At 44.2% G+C, this 20659-nt stretch overlaps 1 protein-coding gene across 8 annotated transcripts; it reads right to left on the minus strand.

Moving 5' to 3' along the window:
- Window positions 1–167: 167 nt before the first annotated feature.
- Window positions 168–20190, minus strand: LOC121614481 (death-inducer obliterator 1-like). 8 transcript variants are annotated; one of them, XM_041948376.1, is made up of 17 exons: window positions 20092–20190; window positions 18476–18570; window positions 17281–17399; window positions 15924–17007; window positions 15274–15691; window positions 14300–14680; window positions 11908–12127; window positions 8524–9067; window positions 8245–8404; window positions 7973–8089; window positions 7649–7810; window positions 7166–7328; window positions 6551–7064; window positions 6208–6355; window positions 6002–6091; window positions 5705–5900; window positions 168–4343 (listed from the first exon to the last, which is right to left on the minus strand). In XM_041948376.1, the coding sequence occupies exons 3-17, from the start codon at window positions 17360–17362 to the stop codon at window positions 763–765; spliced, it is 7860 nt and encodes a 2619-aa protein (XP_041804310.1). In that variant the 5' UTR covers window positions 17363–17399; window positions 18476–18570; window positions 20092–20190; the 3' UTR covers window positions 168–762. The 8 variants fall into 8 exon arrangements, with proteins under 8 accessions (XP_041804310.1, XP_041804317.1, XP_041804288.1 ...); XM_041948383.1 differs by having other exon boundaries at window positions 7697–7810; window positions 14300–14683; XM_041948354.1 differs by having other exon boundaries at window positions 14300–14683.
- Between the last annotated feature and the right edge of the window lie 469 nt (window positions 20191–20659).

The following is a 20659-nucleotide window of genomic DNA, read 5'->3' on the forward strand; positions in this document are numbered from 1 at the left end:
CTGCAACACTGGTCATGTGACTCTGTACCACCAAGAATCACTCATGTATTACTGAACCACAGTGTGAAAGCGAAGCAATCTCATATTACACAGGGACAAGGACTGAATTCAGACTTTCCACGCGCATGCACGCACACACAAATGTGTATTGACAACGGAGACAAACATGTCATCAAACAGGTTTAATTGGTTGAGCGGAAACAAAATCAAGACATTTTATTAACAACCATTGATGGGGTGTATACTAAAGACAGTTGCAGCCTTAAAGTTCAAACCTGCTGGACATATAGACACACGTTTGTGTGTAAACAGAGTTGCCTTTAACTTTCACATTATCAATCTCAGATATATGGCTTTTCATTTCTCTACTTAGAAAAGTATGATAAAAAAAAACATCAGTATATACACAAGTACATTCATATTTACATATTGCAAATGGTGTGTTTACCAGTTATGTTATTGTTTTCTTAAAAAATGCTTTGACAGGAGAAAGTTATGTGTAATAGGACTCAGTAGCCTACTTAATACATCTTGTACACAATCAACCTAGATGGCCTTTAGTTATTTGTTTTTCAAACGTGATAAAACAAACTTAGAAATCTTTAAGTGACAAAAGAATACAAACATTTTCAAACTTCTTTCTAGTAGGAACGTAACCGTGGAAATTTAACAAAATACTGTTCATCTACATTTACAGTGATGACTTCAACTGGTAAGAGATTTGAGTCTCTCAAAACCATAATGTAGTGTTCATAAAATAGACTAGGACATGCTACTGTTATTTTCTGCAGTTTTATCACTCTCCTTGGGTGTATCATGTTTACTGTCCTTTTTCTCCTCTCTCTTTTCTCTGCTCCTGCTCCTGTCCCGACGATCCCTGTCTTTGTCCCTGTCTCTCTCTCTCTCCCTATCCCTGTCTCTGTCTCTGTCTCTGTCCCTGCCCCTGTCCTTGTCCTTGTCCTTGTCCCTGTCCCTGTCCCTGTCCTTGTCCTTGTCCCTATCCCTGTCCCTGTCTTTCCCACGGTCTCTGTCCCTGTCCCGTTCCCTGCTTCGGGATCTGTCCCGTCTCCGCTCTCTCTCTCTCTCACGCTCTCGATCTCGATCTCGATCTCGGTCTCGGTCACGATCACGTTCTCGGTCACGGTTTCTCCCTCTGTCACGGTCGTGGTCTCTCCTGTCAGAATCCCTGGGTCTGTCTCTTTCCCTGTCTCTCTCCCGGTCTCTCCTCTTGTCCGTGTCTTGATCCCTGTGTCGCTCTCCCTCTGTCTCCCTGTGTCTGTCGCCCTCCCTCCCTCTGCTGCGGTCTCTTTCTCGACTACGCTCCTGATCGCGGTCCCTTTCTCTGCCTCTATCCCACTCTCTCTCTCTGCTCCACCGCTTGACCTGGCTCCTGTCCCATGATGGCCTGCCAGCGTGGGGGGCTTCCCGCTCTCTTTCCCTCCGCCGGTCCTCGGACAGCTCCCTTGGTCTCTCTTCGGAGGGTTGTGAGAGTCCAGGGGCAGGTTCCCTGTGGCCTCCTTCGAAGCGACTGAAGCGGTCTCCACTGTGGGGTTCTGAGTCCTCTCGGGTGGTGTTGCTGCTGCTTCTTCTCCTCATTTCAGGAGAGTGGCGGCGCCAGTGGTCATCCCTTTGCATTTCTGGACTGTGGGCTCCCATGCGGCTCGGAGGACCTAAGGGAGCCTCTGGAGGAGTTGGCAGTAGTGGCCCGCTGTGGCGAACAGGTCTAGCCTCATCAGAGTGCCTATCGAAGCGGTACCGCTCTGATCCTCCAAAACGCTGAGATGGATGGGGTCTATTCTCATGAGGGGGAGCACCTCTGTGCTCATCAAAAGATCCTCGATGTGGTGAGTGTGGTCTGGAGCTCCCATACTGGTTATGTGGACTGAAGTGCGGTCCACTCATCTCACAACTGGGAGGTGGGCCTCTTCTGTCCTCATATTGGTTAGGTGGAGGTCCCTGGTATGCTGGACCAGGTGGGGGACCCTGATTGTCTTTAAACATATGGAGAGGATTTGCATTCTGGTCCACATTTAGCTTAAAGTCTTTATTATACTGGTCTGCTGGGCCTCGAGGTTGGTCTGCCATCGAGGGTTGAGCCCCATGGTCACCATACTGAGATGGCGGGGGACCCCTGGGCCCTGGGAAGTGGGACGGAGGAGGGAGTCTGTTATCAAAGTGAGCAGGAGGTGGCCCTGTGAAAGGTGGAGGGGGACCTCTGTTGGCAGGGAAATTAAATGGTGGTGGAGGACCAGTGAATCTTGGTGGAGGTAAGGCGTTCTGTCCATCAAAAGAAGGAGGTGGGGGGAGGCCTGGAGGGGGTCCTTGCTGTCCAATGTGCTGAGGGGGAATGGAGGGATCAAACAATTGAGGAGCAGGGCCTCTCTGGGCCATTGGAGGGAATGGTAGTGGTGGTCCTCTGGGTGGCATGATATTCTGAGGAAGTGGTCCAGGGGGAGGCTGCTGTTGTGGTGGTGGCTGGGTGCCTGGCCACTGATTCTGATAGGGAGGGTATGCAGCTGGAGGTGGGCCAAATTGCTGACTGCTGTCACTCTGTAGGGGGGGAGGACCACATACTGGGGGAGGAACATGGATGGGTGGAGGGGGTCCCTGCAGAGGAGGGGGGCCTGACATTGGTGGAAGACCCTGTATGGGTGGCGGCATAGACATCGGCGGTGGCCTCATTATCAGGTTCTGTCCCTGCATCACATGGGGAGGGGGGAAGCTGGATGGTGGGGGAATGTCAGCTGGAGGTCTGTACTCGCTGTCAAAGCCTGACGCTGACATGTGATGAGGCACGTGATGGGACTGAGACTCAACCATTGCTGTGCTCTGCGTGAGCACTGGGATTGTTGAAGTTATTGTGGAGGTGTTTGCAGGCTCATTATAATAACTTGTGGTTGGTGTATCCTGGCTGTTCTCCTCATACTCTGAGTCCTCACCGGTTTTTAAAATACTGGCAGCATTTGGCCAAATACTGTACTTGTCCATCTCTGTTTCCACCTTGATTGGCTCAGCTTCCTCAGTTTTCACCTCTTTCTCATCCAGGTAGTTGACCTCCATATCAGGTTCCACCTCCTCTCCCAATAACGGAATTGACACCTCTGCCTTTTCCGTCTCCATAAAGGGTAGCATCTCGCTTTTCACTCCCTCTGAAGGTAGCAATGTCACTGGGCCTTGCAAAGAGTCGTTAGACAGCTGAGGCTCTTGAACCAAAGGTTGTGAAGGAGTAGAATCCAGCAACAGAGCAGATGTCTCCTCTTTCTCCTCAGGTTCATCAGTCCGTTTCCTGCCAGCAACAGCCTGGCGAGGATCCCTGCTCTGTCGGGGGTCTCTCCTCTGGTTGATCAAGGGAGCAACCGATGAAGACTTAACTAATTCCTCAACCTTCTTGCCAAGCTGCAGTAGCTGAGTATCGGCCAAAAGGGATTTGGTAGGTTGAGTTAAGAGTGTGTCTGGGAGTGTCAACGAGGCACCAGGTGTCCCTGTGGATGACATTTGGTGTTCTCCCTGTTTCTGGAATGTTTGTTCCCCAATCTGTTTAAGGCTCTCCAAGATCTTTTGTGGATCGGTTATAGATTCAGATGCAGCCTTAGCAAGACCCGGCGCTAAAGTTTTGACATCTTCAAAAATGGAGTCATCCTCTGGGTCATATGCCACATCATCACCTTCATTCGCAATCACCTCAGGCTGCTTAGAGATTTCAGGTTTGCTTACTACTTCAACAGGCTTCTTAGGCACATTGTAGCCCCTACTGGGGTCATACTCTTCTTCTGGATCATACGGTCGATCATCTTCATCCTCCTCCACCTGGTTCTCTTTAGAAATCTGTGCAAACTGCTGCACAATGGGGTCTAGCATTGTAGCAGGCGGGACGGAGAGTTCCCCACCCTGATCAGACGGAGAGTGGGAAGCCTCGGAGTCATGCTTTTTCTTCCCAAAAAGAGTTTTGAGGATGGTCTGAAGAGGAGTGGCAGATGCTGCAGAAGAAGCAACAGAGCTGGATGAAGATGGGGAGTCCTTGCCAGTGACAGTGGATGTGGCAGGAGTTTTTACAGAGGACAAGGAAAGGACTGAGGAGGTGGTCACAGTGCTGCTTGATGTCTCAGAGGAGCTGGATGGAGGTGACCCTGGAGGAGTCGTGCTGAAGGGGATTTCGAGACTCTGCCGTGTGCTTCTTTCTGCTCTTATTGAAGATGGCGGCTTTGGAAGGCCAGTGTCATCTGCGTCTTTGGTTTGAGTCTTGGATCGTTTTTCTTCAGTTTCCAACGGAGCCCCAGCTCGCTTTCTGTCCTTCTGGCAGATCAGCAGCCCCAAGAGGAGGTTGGGACGAGCTGGTTCAAGCCCTGAAAGATGGACAAAGCAAGAATCTTAGAAAACATCTACACGTGTACAGACAATTTGACAAAATAGACTGCCCTTCTTTCTATAAAACCGCTAAAAGATTTGCTTGAGCATTTCTGACTTATGTAAAGAAACAACAAACAAGTGACATGATACACAAAGAACCAGTACGACAAAAGGCTTTATCAGATATGAAATCAAAGTTCTCTCAAGCCCAAAGTATATCCTTTTATATGGAAAATGAAACAGTAGTAATATGACTATGCAAGTTTCCTTGTCTACAGTTCAGCAAAAAGTCAGCAGTTATTAAATGTAATCGTGAATTAAAAAAGAAAAGCTAAAAACATGCTGACATTAGTTAAAGCCTGCCAGCTGCAGAGAAACATTTGTCATCAGTAGGCTTGTTTTGGTGATTTGTTTTGAAGTGATTTGTGGATGTACCGCCAGATAAAACTGGGGGACATCTAAAAAAATTAAAATCACTCTAAATTATTCACTGGCATCATTACACTGCACCCAAATTGCCAAAGACAACTGCAAGGATTGCAACAGGTAGTAAACTGTGCATAAGTTAGTTCCTGTTGAAATTTGATTTGAGATCACGACCAGCCCAGATACAGAAACATCACGTACATTCAAGATGTGTAATTTCTTTTTTCTGATGATACTCAGGTACTGAAAACCTCATGTATATGATATTCTCTTTCTGAGGTACAACATTCAGGAGTAGATCAACTGATGTTTGAGACCCTCTGAGATGGACAACCTATGGACATATTACAGCTGCAATAGCCTGAGTACAGTGTTGGTTACAAGTTAATCACTGGTTGAAAAGTTTAGATAAAGTACTGACTCTTCATTTAGGGGCACATGTTAAGAACATGCTTGATTTCTTCCAGTGGTGCAGCATGTTACCATATGAACACCAGCATGGTATAAAATGACTGACCTCACAATTACCTCACAGCAATTTATTGATTATACAGTAGTTCAATTATGTTTACATACATGCCAAGTCTTAAGAAACAACAGGCTGAGACTGGACTCAAATGGCACAACCTGCGATGCAAACTTCCTTTATTAGAAATGTGTGATACAAAGTCAGATACACAGCAGAGAACACAGCAGCTGTCACGTGCACAGTGGTGTTTTCCAGCAGAGACTCAACAAGGAGTGTGAGTGCCCCCTACAGTACAAACCCTTGAATCAAACAACCTGGGTCCAAATGCAAAGATTACACTAAATATACTCACCACATGTACAAACACAGAAAACAACACTTTTGACAGCAAAAACATCAAAATAAACACAATTATATTCATGTCACCAAAAGGTATATGTGTGTATCCCTTTAAATGCTTACCTGGCCCATCAAACGGTAAGAGTTTGGAGGGTAATGGATCCTTTGAGCCCAGCGGGATGAGATAGAGGTCTTTGATGCGACGGTTGTTGTTTGCCACCACACCAAATCTCCCCCTGCTGCTAAAGTAAGAAAACAGAGAGACATATGCCACCTCCTCTTCCTCTGTGGCTGGGTGGAAACGGATCAGACACAGTTCCTGCAAACACAGAGAGAGGAAAAAATAGACTGTACGTGATTCAAGGCCTTTAAATGAAGATGCTAGCACTTTCATAGAAATTCATTTTTCTCCAAACAAACCTTGGAGAGCGAGGTTTTCAGTTTCCCAACGTAGTCCCACACTGTGTTCGGAGATATGCGTCCTCCAACATGAATGGTGTCTGGCAAATCCTGCACAACATAGACAATACTAAGCATGATGCTTTCGCTTACGTACGCCCATTGCATTCAATGACGATTACATTTCAAATGAAGTATGAGCCTAATAACCAGGCAAAATTACGAACCTCTTTCAGATGTTCAAAGGATCCTGACACCAGATAAGCCTTGGTCACAAACTTAGCCACCGACTGCATGTTGATGAATCCTTTCCAAATTCTCTCTTGACCATGGAGGAAGATTGCTGTCTCACCCTCAGGAGGAGGCTCAGATGAACTGCAAAACCAAAACAGTCTATCACAAACTGTTTATCTCGTGCAGGGTTTTCTTAAAAACAATGACACCGCTACTGTACCCATTCTTGTGCAATTTTAGCACAATACACAAAATATATATAACAAATAACTAACACGACAAAACCCAGCAATGCCAGGAAGAGCAAATCTAGAAAACAGTGATGAGATTGAGCACCTTGTTTTCGCTGGTTTGGACACGGCTACTGAAGGTGGCGGAGCTGGGGGCATTGGCAGTGGTGCCTTGGGTCCGATCTCTGCAGGAGCAATGACGGGAGCCGCGAGCGGTTCTGCTGAGTTGCTGATGGGTTTTTCCGGAGCAGTGTAGGTGACGGTCACTCCGGAGCTGTGCCTGGCCATGCGTGGGTCTCTGCGGGTGATGCTGACAGAGGACACAGCAGGGGTGACGGGTGCGGGGGCCGGGGCTGGAGGTGCAAGCATGTTGAGGTCCTCCTGATAAAGCTGCGGCTGTGATTCTGGGACAGCTGGCTCCATGTTAGACTGGTAGGATGGGGGGATCTGGTGTTGGTAGACTAAGGGTTCTTGGTGCTGGTCAGCTGTGGGGAGCTTTGTTTGGACAGAACTGACATCCCCTGACCTGGACAAGTGCAGGTCTTGTCTAGGCAGCTTAGTTTCAGGCTTCTTGGTCAGTTTGGCTTTCTTAGCTGCAGGCTCATCTTCCATCTTCTGACCTATAGGGCAAAATTTAAAAAAAACACCCGTTGTATAACCAATCACAATTAATCCACTGGATGAACAATACCCCGACACTTGATATCAGCCCCTCATTTACCTGTGCATATTTTACAGTTGAGGTCAAACAGATGAGTCCTGTGCTCAGCGGTGGTGTCTTTGAGCATGGTACTGAAAATGTCTGGCATGCTGCCGCCACTGTTCCCCTCCCCAGCTGAGGGCTGAGCCGAGGCTGAAGGAGTGGCGCTAGAATCATCTTGGTCCTGTGGACACAGAAAAGAAGGATCTCCGTCAAATCTCTGGTGATCTGATTATCATTCACATAACACCCATAAGTATGGATTATTAGGATGCACAAGTGTAGGGCAGATGCATGTAGGTCACTGTCCAACAGTGATGAATAAAGACAAGGTTTGTGAAAGAAAGAATCTGAATTGAAGAACAGGACAGTTAGCGAGACAACTAACCTGTGATATCTCCACCACTGTCTTTACCTTGTGAAACAGTTAGTGGACCGAGGAGCCCGTGCCAAGGTGGAAAGAAAAGTGTGAAAGCTTAAGAAAGGCAGCATGCCACCACTTACTGCAGCAGAGGCCATGCGAGAAGATGAAGTGGTGGTAGAGATACATACATCTGCATCAGATGTAGGTGGAGCGTCGTCCATATCCATGCTATGTGAGCCAGAGTCATGCCTGTTGCCCAGTTTGGAATGCCCCGAATGTGCCCTTGCACCGGGAGACTGGGCCTGCAATATACACAACAATATAGACAATATATAACAATATACACTGTAGAAATGTTATGCATCCAATAGATGCGTTTGTTTAAGGAAAACTCCCATCAGGGAGCTCTTTGAACCTCTAGCTGACTGGTGCTTGGCATTTAGTTAAAGGGAAGTAACAGGTACCTCAGGAGCATCTGGCTTCCTCCACTCTGATATCTCCTTGGAAAGCAACTCTTCGGCGCTTAGCCTCACCAGTCTGAAGGGACTAACCTCACCACCCACCACTCTGTAGAACAAGCCCTGAGAGCAACAAATTACAGAGTATTTTAACATCTCAATATGAATGACATTAAACTAAGAAAACAAAGGCTTTTCAGGTTGTAAGCATTGCCTTTACGTACACACGAGAATCATACTTGATTAAAAATACAAGTGCATGTTTTGTGCTGACTCACTTTGTTTTTAGGGTCTTTGAGGTTGAACATGAGGGACCTGTATTTGTTCTTGTACTTGCTGTCAGTGCTCAGGCAGAGGTTGAACATTTCCTTTTCAATGGCAACTGCCAGCCTTCCCACCTCACTCTCAGTCATTTTCAGATCATCACTGTCGCTCACCCTGGCGGTCAGGAACACAACAAATATTGGTGCATCTTGTTTACAAGTGTTACATCAAAGATTAACTCTAAGCATTTTAGAAAACAGGGTATTCTGAACCAGGTTTTGTGGGGCTCTTACCTCTTGTAGAGGATGTCTGTCAATGAGCGGCGGATATTCTGTCTCATCTGGTTGTTGGGTGGTGGCGGCAAGGGGGGCGCTGAAGCAGCTGGATGTTGAGATCTGGGGGAAGAGGAGTGGCTGGATGGAGCTGAAGATGACGAGACCCTGGAGGATGAGGAGGAGTGACTATGCGATGGAACATCCTTTTGTTGAGGCTGCTTCTTAGGGATAGTAAAGTTGGACTTGGTGACTCTCAGTGCTCCTGTGACGTGGATTGGACCAAGAGGGATCGGAGAAGGGGTATGGGCAGCCGACAGGCCTGGTTTCTTAGACTTTGCTGCAGTTCTACTAGGGAGTGTTGCAGGTTTCTTTGACATTTTTGAACTCGTAGTCTGAAGTGAAGGCTTCTTGCCCTTCGGGGAAACCTTGGCCGCTTTAGTGGTTGGGGTCTTCTTGTTTCCTTTGACTGGCATTACGGACGCTGGGGAAAGTTTCTCAGGAGCCGAGGCTGGCTCCATCTCTTTCTGCTCCTTCTCACTCTGCTTCTCTTCTTTAGGGGGGGCTGGAAACCAAGAACAAGATCAAATATTTTAAAACATACGGTAATTTACCACATAAGCAGATGCAACAGGTAATGTGACAGTATACACTTGACCACAGCATGATTTGGGATCTGTAATTCAGAGATGTAAGGTTTAACAGGAAAAAGCTCCACATTGTTTTAAGATGCCCAGAAACAGAAAAAGTGAAACAATAAAACTTATAATTGAGCCAAAATTAAATGTCATTCACATAATTACTTGTGCACATACACACTGAACACTGCAATAAACATTCTGAAATAAACACAAAGTTGACAAATGGGCAGTTAAAAGGCCCCTCTTTATTTTTGGCAGCAAATACATTGTGCTGTTAATGCAAGTCCATTTGAGAACGAAGCATTTCCTTCCCAAACATTATTTAGCAGCAATGATCTTTGGGAGGGGTGTGCAGGGACAGCTCAGTGCCCACAGATCCAAACAGGAGACCAGGAACTGACTTGAGTCTTGTACAAACTCTTAACATATCAGCACTTACTGGGGGGGGGGGGGCACAACAACTACCAGGTTTCTCATTTGAATGAGAGAGGCAAGCAGCATCAACCAGTTCTTCACTGGCTAAAATACTGTTGTGGCCACAGGTTTCCCTGTGTACTAACACATAAAAGCTCCATTACACTGCATGTGAGGGACATATGGGTCAGAATAAATGGGAATAAGTGAGAATGATAAACCTACTCACTCTTAAAGTGTAAATTTAAACATTCATATCATGAACAAACTTTAACTATCACCGGCTCATGAGGCAAAAACTAGACCAAAGCCTCATTGATGGTTCTGTCATTAGAATATATCATGCAGGTACATGAGTTTCTTCAAAACTTTTCACTTCAAAATATATTAAGTGTACCAACCAATTTGCACCAAGACTTGTATGACAATAAACACTCAAACCTCTCTTCAAACTGGTATCTGCAGATGCCTGAGAATCATCCCTTATGTCCAAGTTGCATGTTAAACCTGCATTAGTATAATCACAAACGCCAGTTAGACACACTGACTACACACCTACTCAAATGTATAAACCCCAATAGTATTGTGCAAAGAGCAACAGTGTGGGGACTAAATGCAAGCAAAGTCAACTATCTCCTGAAGATAGGTTGTCACACCAATCACAGCATCACTCAGCAAAATAAGGACTATGAAAGCACAAATCAATGAGCCATGAATGTCCACCTCCTGCTAATCACACAATCATTGCTCACACTGATCTCCTGACCTAAAAAGATGCATTTGCTTAAGATTACTCGCTATTTAATAATGATAGTTCTGGTGCCTTCAATAACCTCTTGTAAGGAAACTGAAATGTCCACATTTCATTGCAACAAATGCTCCCCTCAATATATAGTCAGGTGCAAAATGTGTGTGAAAAACTTTGAGCGTGGTGGGTCCCCCTCTTCTGAACCAGGTCTTCAGCTTCCATCTTCTGCTGGGGTCACTCTGAATTTCACTGTGGTATCTCAGGTGGTCTGGTCTCCGTGGCAGAGCTTCTTTCTTCCCTGGCTGTTCACCATCCAGGGGCTTCTTGAGTGTCACATCCCACATCAGTGTGTGTAGACTTAGCAGATGTATATGCTTTTCTGATCTGAAGGGGTCAGGATATCCTACAGCAAGCCAACACTGCTCACATAATCAATCGAGGCATCCTAAAATCTGTTATATCACCTTTTATTTTAAAGCCAGTTTTCCACTGAGTAGTTAGGCATCATATTCAATATGAATCAAAAAACGTTGAAAGAAGTCAGCCTGTTGCCTATGAAATTAATGGTTGAAAAAAAGAAAAAAACACAAGGTCATGCTTTACAGCTGATATTATCAGCTCAATATAAGCTTCATTGGTCCACGTTAATATGGGGGAATTCTGAGACACCTACCTGCTGGAGAAAAGGAGGGGAATGACCTTTTTTATGGGTCCAACAGCTGAGGTGGTGAACCCAGGAAGTGGAGAGATTTGAGGTCACTTGAATCACACACATACACACAAGCACCAGTCCATTCATCACATCCACACATCTCACTGTAAAGCATCAGATTACTGTCTCCTGTTATATCTACCACACGTTCCCCTATAGGTTTTCGTCAGCCCTACAGTTTAACTGAGGTATTCAAAAGGGGGACTCCAGTGATTTAGCATCCCACTTCCAAAAAGTTGAGGAACTGAAGAGTCATATTAAAAAAAAATAAATAGTCGATACAGTTGGAACAGAGACCAGGGCTTCCTGACTTTCAGTCCACAGTAGGTCAAGATCCAAAAAAACTCCACTGGATTCTACATTCCCCATAATACATAAGTATCTTTTGTTCGACCCTCGGCCCCCGTCCAGTAAATGCCTTCATCTTTCAAAGTCCTGCCTTTAGTTTTCAACATTCAGCACTCAGATGTCTCCCAAGCTGAAATACCCCTGGTGACTTCGCAAAGCTCTTCCAGAGCCACAGAGAGACATTATACAACTGTCCCCCCCAGCCACTAATCAAATGATCCTAAATTCAATCTGTGGAGTGCCCCTTTCGAAATAAATAAATTCAGGATTCTTAAATACTTACCCAATGCCACCAATAACTTACCTTTTCCACAGCTGCCAACATTTCATTGAGTAACAGAACCTTTATATTATCAAAACCACAACACTTTGCAGATCATTTTGAAGTCTAGCATACAGCTGAGTTCATCCCCAGAGCTCTCATGTTCTTCCCCAAATGTACGGATCATTTCTAAATTATGTTAGCATGACAGGAACCACACTTATAATGGAAAAACAACAATGCGGTTTCAACAACCCAAGACCTTCAAAGAGATACATACACTTTTTGTTTAACACTGTGGGTGATATGGGTGTAGTCTTTTCTGGTGTTACTGCAATGTAATTATGGTCGCTGGACCAGGATGCAGTGGCCGGCGGGGGTGGGTGTTCCTCAGCATGCTCATCTTCGTCGTCCTCATCTGGATCAGGACTGAGATCTTCCTCGCTGTCCGACTCCTCCATGGTCTTCTTCTGTGTCTTCTTCCCACCAGCACCGCCCCTCTGGGTGGACGGGAAGAAACACACATTCAGGAGTTTTAGTGACAGCACTCGGAGCATTGTTTCAATAACATTACAGTCAAAATACAGACCTGTTTATCTAGAGCTATGTGGCCTTTAAAAAAAAGAGGGTCCCTCTGTGCAGTACTGTCAAATGGCAGGAAAATCTGCCCTTGGTTAACAAAATTATTAAGTCTTACAGTCTTTGGTCTCCCTGCTTTACACTTTTGTCCTCTCTAACCACTGTTCACATAGTGTGCATGGTATTTAATGGTGATAATTCAGAGTAAATCAGCAGCAGTCCTGTGTACACCAGGTTTCAGCTGGCAGCCTTTTACACTGCTTTGCATGTAGCACCCAAGCCTCGGTGAAAAATGTACACTGTGGACTAAATTATTCTTGGCAGGTTCATTTTACTGGTCTGGGCTAATAAGCCAAAAAGTTCTTCAAAAGTGCACTCTGTATCACAAAGGAACAGTCCCAACAGTCGGGCTTTCTTCCAACTAGTAGTTCTTCAAGTTTAACCCTAATGAAGATTAGTTTCCTGCATATACAGAAGACTTGAAATGATGGATGACCCCAATGCATGCAGGGTAAGATATGCCAGTTTAGTGTGCATCCTTGTTTGTTCCCTTCACCAGCCCTTAGAGGTTCAATCTCATAGAAGTCCATTAGAGTAAAGGATTACCACAGGATTTTTTTTAATCCAATGAATGAATGCAAATCAAATAGGCAGGTTTTGCCAGTCACTTCTAACAGAGCACCACATAAGAAGGGGAGTGTTTAACACTAGAGTAGGACTGTTGACTCCTGTGGGGATGTTTTGTTGTTGCAGTCTAAGTTAGGTTAATATTAGGCTAATGCAAGCTAATAAAAGATTCAGAATGTAAGCAATATACAACTATATAAAATGGTAATAACAGTAAAAGCAAGAATAATGTCCAGACTGTAACATAAATATGAGTGGAAAAAGACCTTTGAAAAGACAGGATGACTGCATGAAAACATTTGAAATGCAACTAAATAAACTAAACAAAATGCTGTGTGGATTAACTATCAAGAGCCACATTCATTTAGATATTCCTTTGTTAAATAACAGGCTTATCACCTGACATTGTTATGGTGCACTGGGAAAATGGTCCCCTAATGTGACCCATTCCATATCAAAATGTCCCTTCACTCTAGTGCTGGGGAACATTAGTAGACGCATTTAGCCACAACATACTATTTTATCACTGACATAATAACTTAGCTTGTAAAACAAAGTTATTCAGGGTGTCTAACCCTTGAAAAACTTGTTGATTTAATCTGCATGTAGGGCATTTGTGCATTTAATGATCCAGCGGGAATGATGACTCCATTGTCCGCACGAGCTGACTGGACAGTAGACAGGCCACTTGCGGATTTTGTTCTGATCCATTGAACATAACCTGTTCCAGTGCAGGTTACCATCACGATCTGACCCTATTTGATGTGAGCCCGTTTCATATGACAACTGTGTTAAGAACAAATTTAGGTTCTAACCCTCTAAATTTGCTTCTTCTAATGTAAACATTAAGGCATTCTGGCATGAGAAAGTAAATAAAATTCACAGGGTGTAGCCACAGCAAGCAGACTTGACACAGCCAAGACAATTCTCAAAATTAGTTTTATCATTCCTGCATCCCAGAGACTATATGACTATACTAACACCTGAGAGTGTTAACATTAGGTAATGATCGTTGCACACGCATGACCATGGGTTCGCTGTAGTGCTAATCATTTAAACAAAATTTTCATTCAAGTCACCCCAATGCAGCTACTCATGTACATATATATATGAAACCGTGGAAACTATCATGCTATGATTAAAGCACAAGGTCAGAGAGGGGACAGAAAAGTACTTGTCTTCAATAGTCACACCAGAATCCAAGGATTCATTACCCAACAATGCTAACACTACGCCAAACGTTCGGCAACGAACACAACACACATTATCTATATTACTATGACCATGACACACATTGTTTGACACTCATACAAAACTTCTAAGACAGGGCTTTCCACTACTATTGCTGATATTATAACCTACAAATATGTTGTATCTGACACCCTGCACAGGCTCTGATGAGGCAAAAGGCCTCAACATTTTTGCTTTAAGGACATCAAGGCATCATTTCAAGTGGTCCGAGTTACCTTTGGTGCAGACTTGGTTTTCTGAACCTTGGCCTTATCCTTGTCCTTGTCCTTCTGCTTGGGCTCTTTGACATCAGTGATGGACTTCATTGCAGCAGCGGCATGTCTCAGGATACAGTCGTTGCCACAATACACAGAGTCTGGCTGGGCGTTATTCTCACAACCAGGCCCAATACATTTGGGAAGAGAAGACTCCTCCTCAGCTTTCTGCCCGGCCTTCTCTGGCACCTCTGCTGTTGGCGTGGTTTTCACCTCTACGTTTGATGCCACCTTCTGCTCTGCATCTGATGGTGCTTTCTGCTCTGCTGTTGGTGCGGCCTTCTTCTCCACGGTGGGTGCAGATTTCTGCTCCGCTTTTGGTTCAGCTGGCTGCTGTATAGCCTGCTTCAAGTCAGTACACAATAAAATTAACTGCTAATGATGAGCAATGCCATAATGTATAGTGTTTTCACAATTCCAGTTTTAGCAATTTACTACTCATTTTTTAAACGTGAGCTATGTTTTGCAGAACTGTTTTCAGTTTCAAGTTGTGGTAGGCTACTAGATGCCATGCCTTTAACCATTTGGTTTGTGCTCATAAGAGGCCTCTCCTTTTTGGGTCCTAATATAAAAATAGGAACACCACTGATGCAGACTCAAAAGACATTACCAGCTGGAGTCATTGGGCACTGCACTCCAATCACAGATTCAGTGATGAGTAATTACAATTTACATTTCACCCACACATTTAAACCCTTTGACAGTGACCGTTGTGAACTGTGAACTGTGAACTGGAATTCAATTTGCATGAACTGTTTACAGCGCTAAATAAATCATGGCATCATAGTTACTGAAATTTAGATTAGCGGGACAACACTTGGCATGCACTATGAAGTAATGAATGACAGAACAACAATGCAGACAATGATTTAATAGCTGTACTCATAATAACACAGTAATTCAAAGCCTGTAAGCTGAGATAAGTTGTAACCTACCGGCTGAAAGATCTTGATCTTCTTTTTTCCAGTTGGATTAATAGCTTTCTCTATCCTGCCTTTGATGCCCAGGTCCTCCGATCCCTTCTCCTCAGTTCCAGCAGCTGTGGAGGACAGAGGTACCACCACAGCCTGGACAGCTGACTGACTGGAGTCTACTCCACTGGTGGCAGCAGCAGTTGCAGCAGAGACAGCGAGCGCAGAAGTCAGAGGAGCAGTGTCAGGTTTGATCCTGCTGATCTCTGTACTTGTACAGAGGTTAGATGTGGCGGGTCTGACCACCTGGTTTTTCTTAGTAGTGCAATTGGGGCATATGTAGTCTTCCCCATTTCTCTCCATCAGGCGCCCGCGGGCCTCAGTGATGCCCACGCAGTCTCCATGGAACCACTCCTCGCAGCGGTCACAGCATATCATGAACCTAGTGACACAGAACATTTACAGTCGCACCTCTCTTCAAAGTAATGCTCAACAAGAACTCTGTCTGGCTTTCCTCAACCTTTTGAGCAAAGTATGAAAGACCAATGACAAAATGTCAAAATGAAGTATGTACAACGTACGTCATTATAAAAACGTTAAAAGCATTAAGTAGACCTTGTATTCATTGTAATTACGGTAATAACAAAGGATAAAAACAACAGATAACAAAATACCTTTTGTTGTGTTTCTGGCGACAGATGCAGTAAAGTGCATTGGGGTCATATCCGCCATCGTCAGACTCAACGGATGATGAAGACGAAGATGTCGAAGAGTCATTCTCCTCGTCGTCGTCATCATCATCATCATTCTCATCATCGTTGTCTTGTGACTGCGGCCTGCGAGTCTTTCCAGAAGCTTGGGTAGCTTTTGGCTTGGTCTCCCTCTTGACAGGAGTGCTCTTGTTGGCAGAAGCAGTAGCTTTAACAGGGGTAGTGTTCTTATTGGCTGCCTTCTTTTTATTGATGTATGTTCTTATTGGTCCACGTTTTACCAACACTGCCGTAGACTTGTCTCCCCTGTCCTCGTCAGTCTCTTTATCCAACTCCTCCTCCGTTTCCGCTTTGTCGTTTTTATCTCCATGTTCGTTGTTCTCCTCGACATCTCTCGTCTTCTCAGAGCCCGGCTCTGGCTGAGGCTGTACTGTATCAGTGCTACCTACATCTTCAGAACTCTTTTCATCTTTTTTGTCCGGTAACTGATCCTTACTGGCAGCATCTCTGCTGTCCTCCTCATTCTCAGAGCTACCCTCATCTTTGACTGTCAGTCCACCGCCCCCTCGGGTCTGTCGGCCACCACTGGTTTTCCGTTGCGTCTGCCTCCTACTGCCACTTCTCGTCCTCCTCTCTGGGGACTCTACCTTGTCCTCTACAGCCTTGGTGTCAGCGTTACCGTCAAAGCTGGCTTCTGAGGCAGTCTCTGCATCTGTCGGGGTTTGGGAAGGAGGATCTCCACTTTCCAGACTGGGAGGGGCGCTCTTTCTTGACCCTCTTTTGGCAGTCAAGAGGAATTCCTCCAGTTTGTCAGTGCGCTTAGACTGCCTGCCACTGCGACGTACAGGACAGCGGTTTTCAGGGATGTCAGTTGCTGCCTCCACTGGCATCTCTCTCTTTGCTACAGTGGACCGTCGGAAACCCCAAGTCTTCTTTACTTCACTGTCAGCCTTGAAAGATGTATCCGGCTCGTCTAGTGTCTCTTTGGCCACATTCTCGCCTTCAGTGAGAAACTGTTGCCTCTGCTTGTTATCCCCTTCTCCAAAACCTGTTAACAGATGATAAAAGATGGCTGTGGGCAAATAATTAAATCAACAGAGTCCAACATGCCAATACAGCCAAGCAACTACTGATTGTTTCAAGCATAGGCGTGAATCAAATGAATTTGAAAATGGCTGACTTGGATATGACCCATACTTACCCTACATCTTCACCAAAATTTAGAATCATTCAAAGATCACAGAACTTGACACCACAATTGGTATTACTACAATGTCCCCCACCCCTTTATTATAAGGGAAAAGAAGCTCATCCAAGGTACCTTGAGAGCAGCTATCCATAAGGTCCTGGCTCTGCTCTGGCTCAGGAGCTAGAGAGAGCTCAGGGCTCGCATTCTTCTCCATAGATGATGGAGTCAATCACTACATTCAAACTGAACGTCTACAGAGGAGCACAAGAGACCAGCTATGAGTCATTCTATTCAGTTCATAATATGACAAACACTGAGGGCTGCCAGGTGTTTATTCATTAGGCAGTGCTGGGATTATTCCATGTCTTAAAAAATTTAAATATCTTCGTTTCTGTTACATTATTGCTCTAAAATACTGTTACAAATATAACACTTAGGTTTATTAGCATTATACAGGATTAATTCAACAAATGTTTTCTCAGTTGCAGCTCTATTGAGAGTATGCAATTACGTCACTTTTTCCCAATACTGCCATCACAGAGTAACTAAACAACCTCATTATAGCTGTTATGAATGGGGAGAGATGCGATACTGAGAGAAACAAACACTTAGCTTGAAAACATAGAGGCCGTTAGTATCAATGTTGACACATACAATATCCTTGACAGTCAGTGTTCTGTGGACTAGAACTAGCTGATATATAGTGTATATGTCAGAAATTGCAGTACAGAAATTCCAAACGATGGTACAAGAACGCTTCATTTAGACACAGTGTCTCCATTACGTAGCTTGTCTACCAGACATCAATAACAAGTTCACTTTTCAGCTGTAAAATGTCCTGCCAAGTAGGGACCTTGGTCATAATTCTTTAACACTTTCTTCCTTCTACGCATTTGTCAGCCTCGTCAAAATCATTTTGAAGGATATTCTGGCTGCCTGCAGTCATCTTTGGAAAAATTGTTTTTCATGATGTTTAACCTTCTGCAGTCTATATAAAATGTGTGCCTGTTTTTTTATCCTTGCATTTGACTGCTTTGAACAGCTTTAACTCAGACCACTTGATTGAACAGCTTTTGATATTTATAACAGTATTTTCAACATGAATGCATGACAGTTGATGCTGAGTGAAGCATGTTTGCTACTTAGGGCGAAGACTGTGGCAACTTCTGTGTATAGTCACATCACATGCATACCCTTTATAGTTTAATGTTGAATGTAAGGTTGTGTAATATTGGAAAAAAACACTTTTGTACCATTCTACGATTCAAATCTTTCATTTTCTAATATAATGCAATGTATATCTAAAGTAAATAGCCAATGTCTGTACCTGCAGTTCAACAATGTTGAGTAACAGAGTGCTTCTTCAAACAAAACAAAGGCTCCACAGCAGTAATCATCTGGCTTGGTATAAGGACAAAGGATCTGCCAGAGACAGGAAAACACAAGTTAGGGTCAAAGTACTCTGCGCTTCACAGAACAGCTAAGATGCAACATCGAACATGGAGGACTTATTTAAATATTAAATACAACAACATATGTTCATTTTCTGGAAATTTAAGATGTTGACTAACAGATGTTTGTCAATTGCTGAGCAGCTCAACTGAATTTTGCACTTACATGATCAATACAAATCAGTATCAATACATATGAAATATACACTAAACAAATGTCAATTTTGATTTTTTGATTTAATATGCAAGGGAGTGGTCTGCAATTTGTTGACAATTCACAGAAGTATTAAGAAACCATAGTGAATAGCTTAAATAATTTAACAGTTGAATGCATTTGTTTAAAAATCCTATGTTTGTTTGTTTTTTTAATAATTACATCTGTTGTTAAACGGAGGTATCGATGGGCCACTACAAAAAGGCTAAAAGTGATTAAACAGGATTCCTCCAATAGTGTGCCTGTGGTCACGATACCGTGCCACGTGAACTGGGAGAAAACTGTTGCCATGAAAGGTGGGAGGGGCCCCGGACGACGATCAAATTTAACGCGAGCGTATAATTCAGACAAAGCGATTATATCAAATTTCTCACATGCATGATGCACAACTAATTCAGCGGTATGATGTGTTTACTGTGAAGCCATGTCGGTATGTAACAGACGTACTAGGGTCCGGTAATGCTGCTCGACACCGAGGGAGGCAACCTGCAAGGGCCTTTGAGCGCATGATATATTAACCCTTGACGCTAAATCACAATCACAACCATGCATCGTTGTCACAAGTATATTGTAAAATGTGACCTGTAACGTACATATGTATCCTTATGAGACAAGTCGGAACATATTAGAGAAATCAGAAAATAAACTACAAGCTAAGGTACCTCCTGCACACCCGACATCAATGACGGCCGCGAAGCCAACATTCTACCAAACCACTAAACAATCTACCGTTAGCTAACGTAAACCATGGGCACAATTGCACGAATACTGTTGAGTTACTGGGCGCAAAACACTTGGTAATCCATTGTGTAACGATAAGCGCGCACTTGCATGTCTTCTTTCTCGCCGATTATAGTTTCGCTTTACAACGAGGAACTGAGCGTAACAAAACGTGCACTCGTAGCTAGCAACCCTGGCTAAAGCTACTAGCCACCACCAGCACGGGCAAGCTAACGCGAAAAACTCAACCTGTTGCCATTAGGCGTATATAAAACGCAGCTCCTACAAGAAACATAACACGACAGACGTTCATTAGGTAGGTATAACCATGTTTAACAAATCAATGTGAATTACCAGAGTCAAATATAACAGCGCAGTTTCAGCTGTACACAAGTTAACGTTACCGCTAACGTCAGGCGCATCATATTCAACATTGCCTCGAATACCTGGAGCAGAACAAATCCCTGCATGAAGACAAAGCTAAGGCACGGGTCCACTGCACAAAAAATAACACTACTCTAACGTTACTGAAACACTGAATTGTTACATTCTACCCACCTACACGCTAGAGATACCGACGATATGCCCTCGATCTTCGGTCAGTCCTCCATTTTCCATTCCCGCTTGAGCTAACTGACTGCGGCAGATGGCTGACGGTTTACAGAATACACTAAATGTGTCTACAGCGCCCCCAGTGGTCAGGAGGAAAACTGAGCATGCCGAAATAACGCTGTTAGAGTTGTTGGCGTAACGTCACCCATTAAGAGTTTAAGATGTTTTTAGTTTAATCTCAAGATCAAGCTGGTCACACTTTGAATACCCTAAAATAGCAAGTATAAAGATTTGCTTTTTTTCTTTTTCCGGACACAGCCTCGAGCTAAACAGTAATTTCTCCTACCTTTACCAGACAATATACTGAATATTTGTCGCAGTTGACTCCTAAGTTCCCTGACCTCTGATGGACAGAGTCCTGAATTATTAAAAAGTGCCACATCTGTTAAACAGTCAGTGTGGAGCTGACAAAACATAGTCTTAAAAAATGTACATACACCAAAACCATTCCAACACATGAACAAGTTCCTCTGAAACAACTCTGAGACACAACTTTAGATGGCAGTTTGTGACC

Source organism: Chelmon rostratus, chromosome 2, assembly GCF_017976325.1.
Source record: "Chelmon rostratus isolate fCheRos1 chromosome 2, fCheRos1.pri, whole genome shotgun sequence".
Lineage (NCBI taxonomy): Eukaryota > Metazoa > Chordata > Actinopteri > Chaetodontiformes > Chaetodontidae > Chelmon > Chelmon rostratus.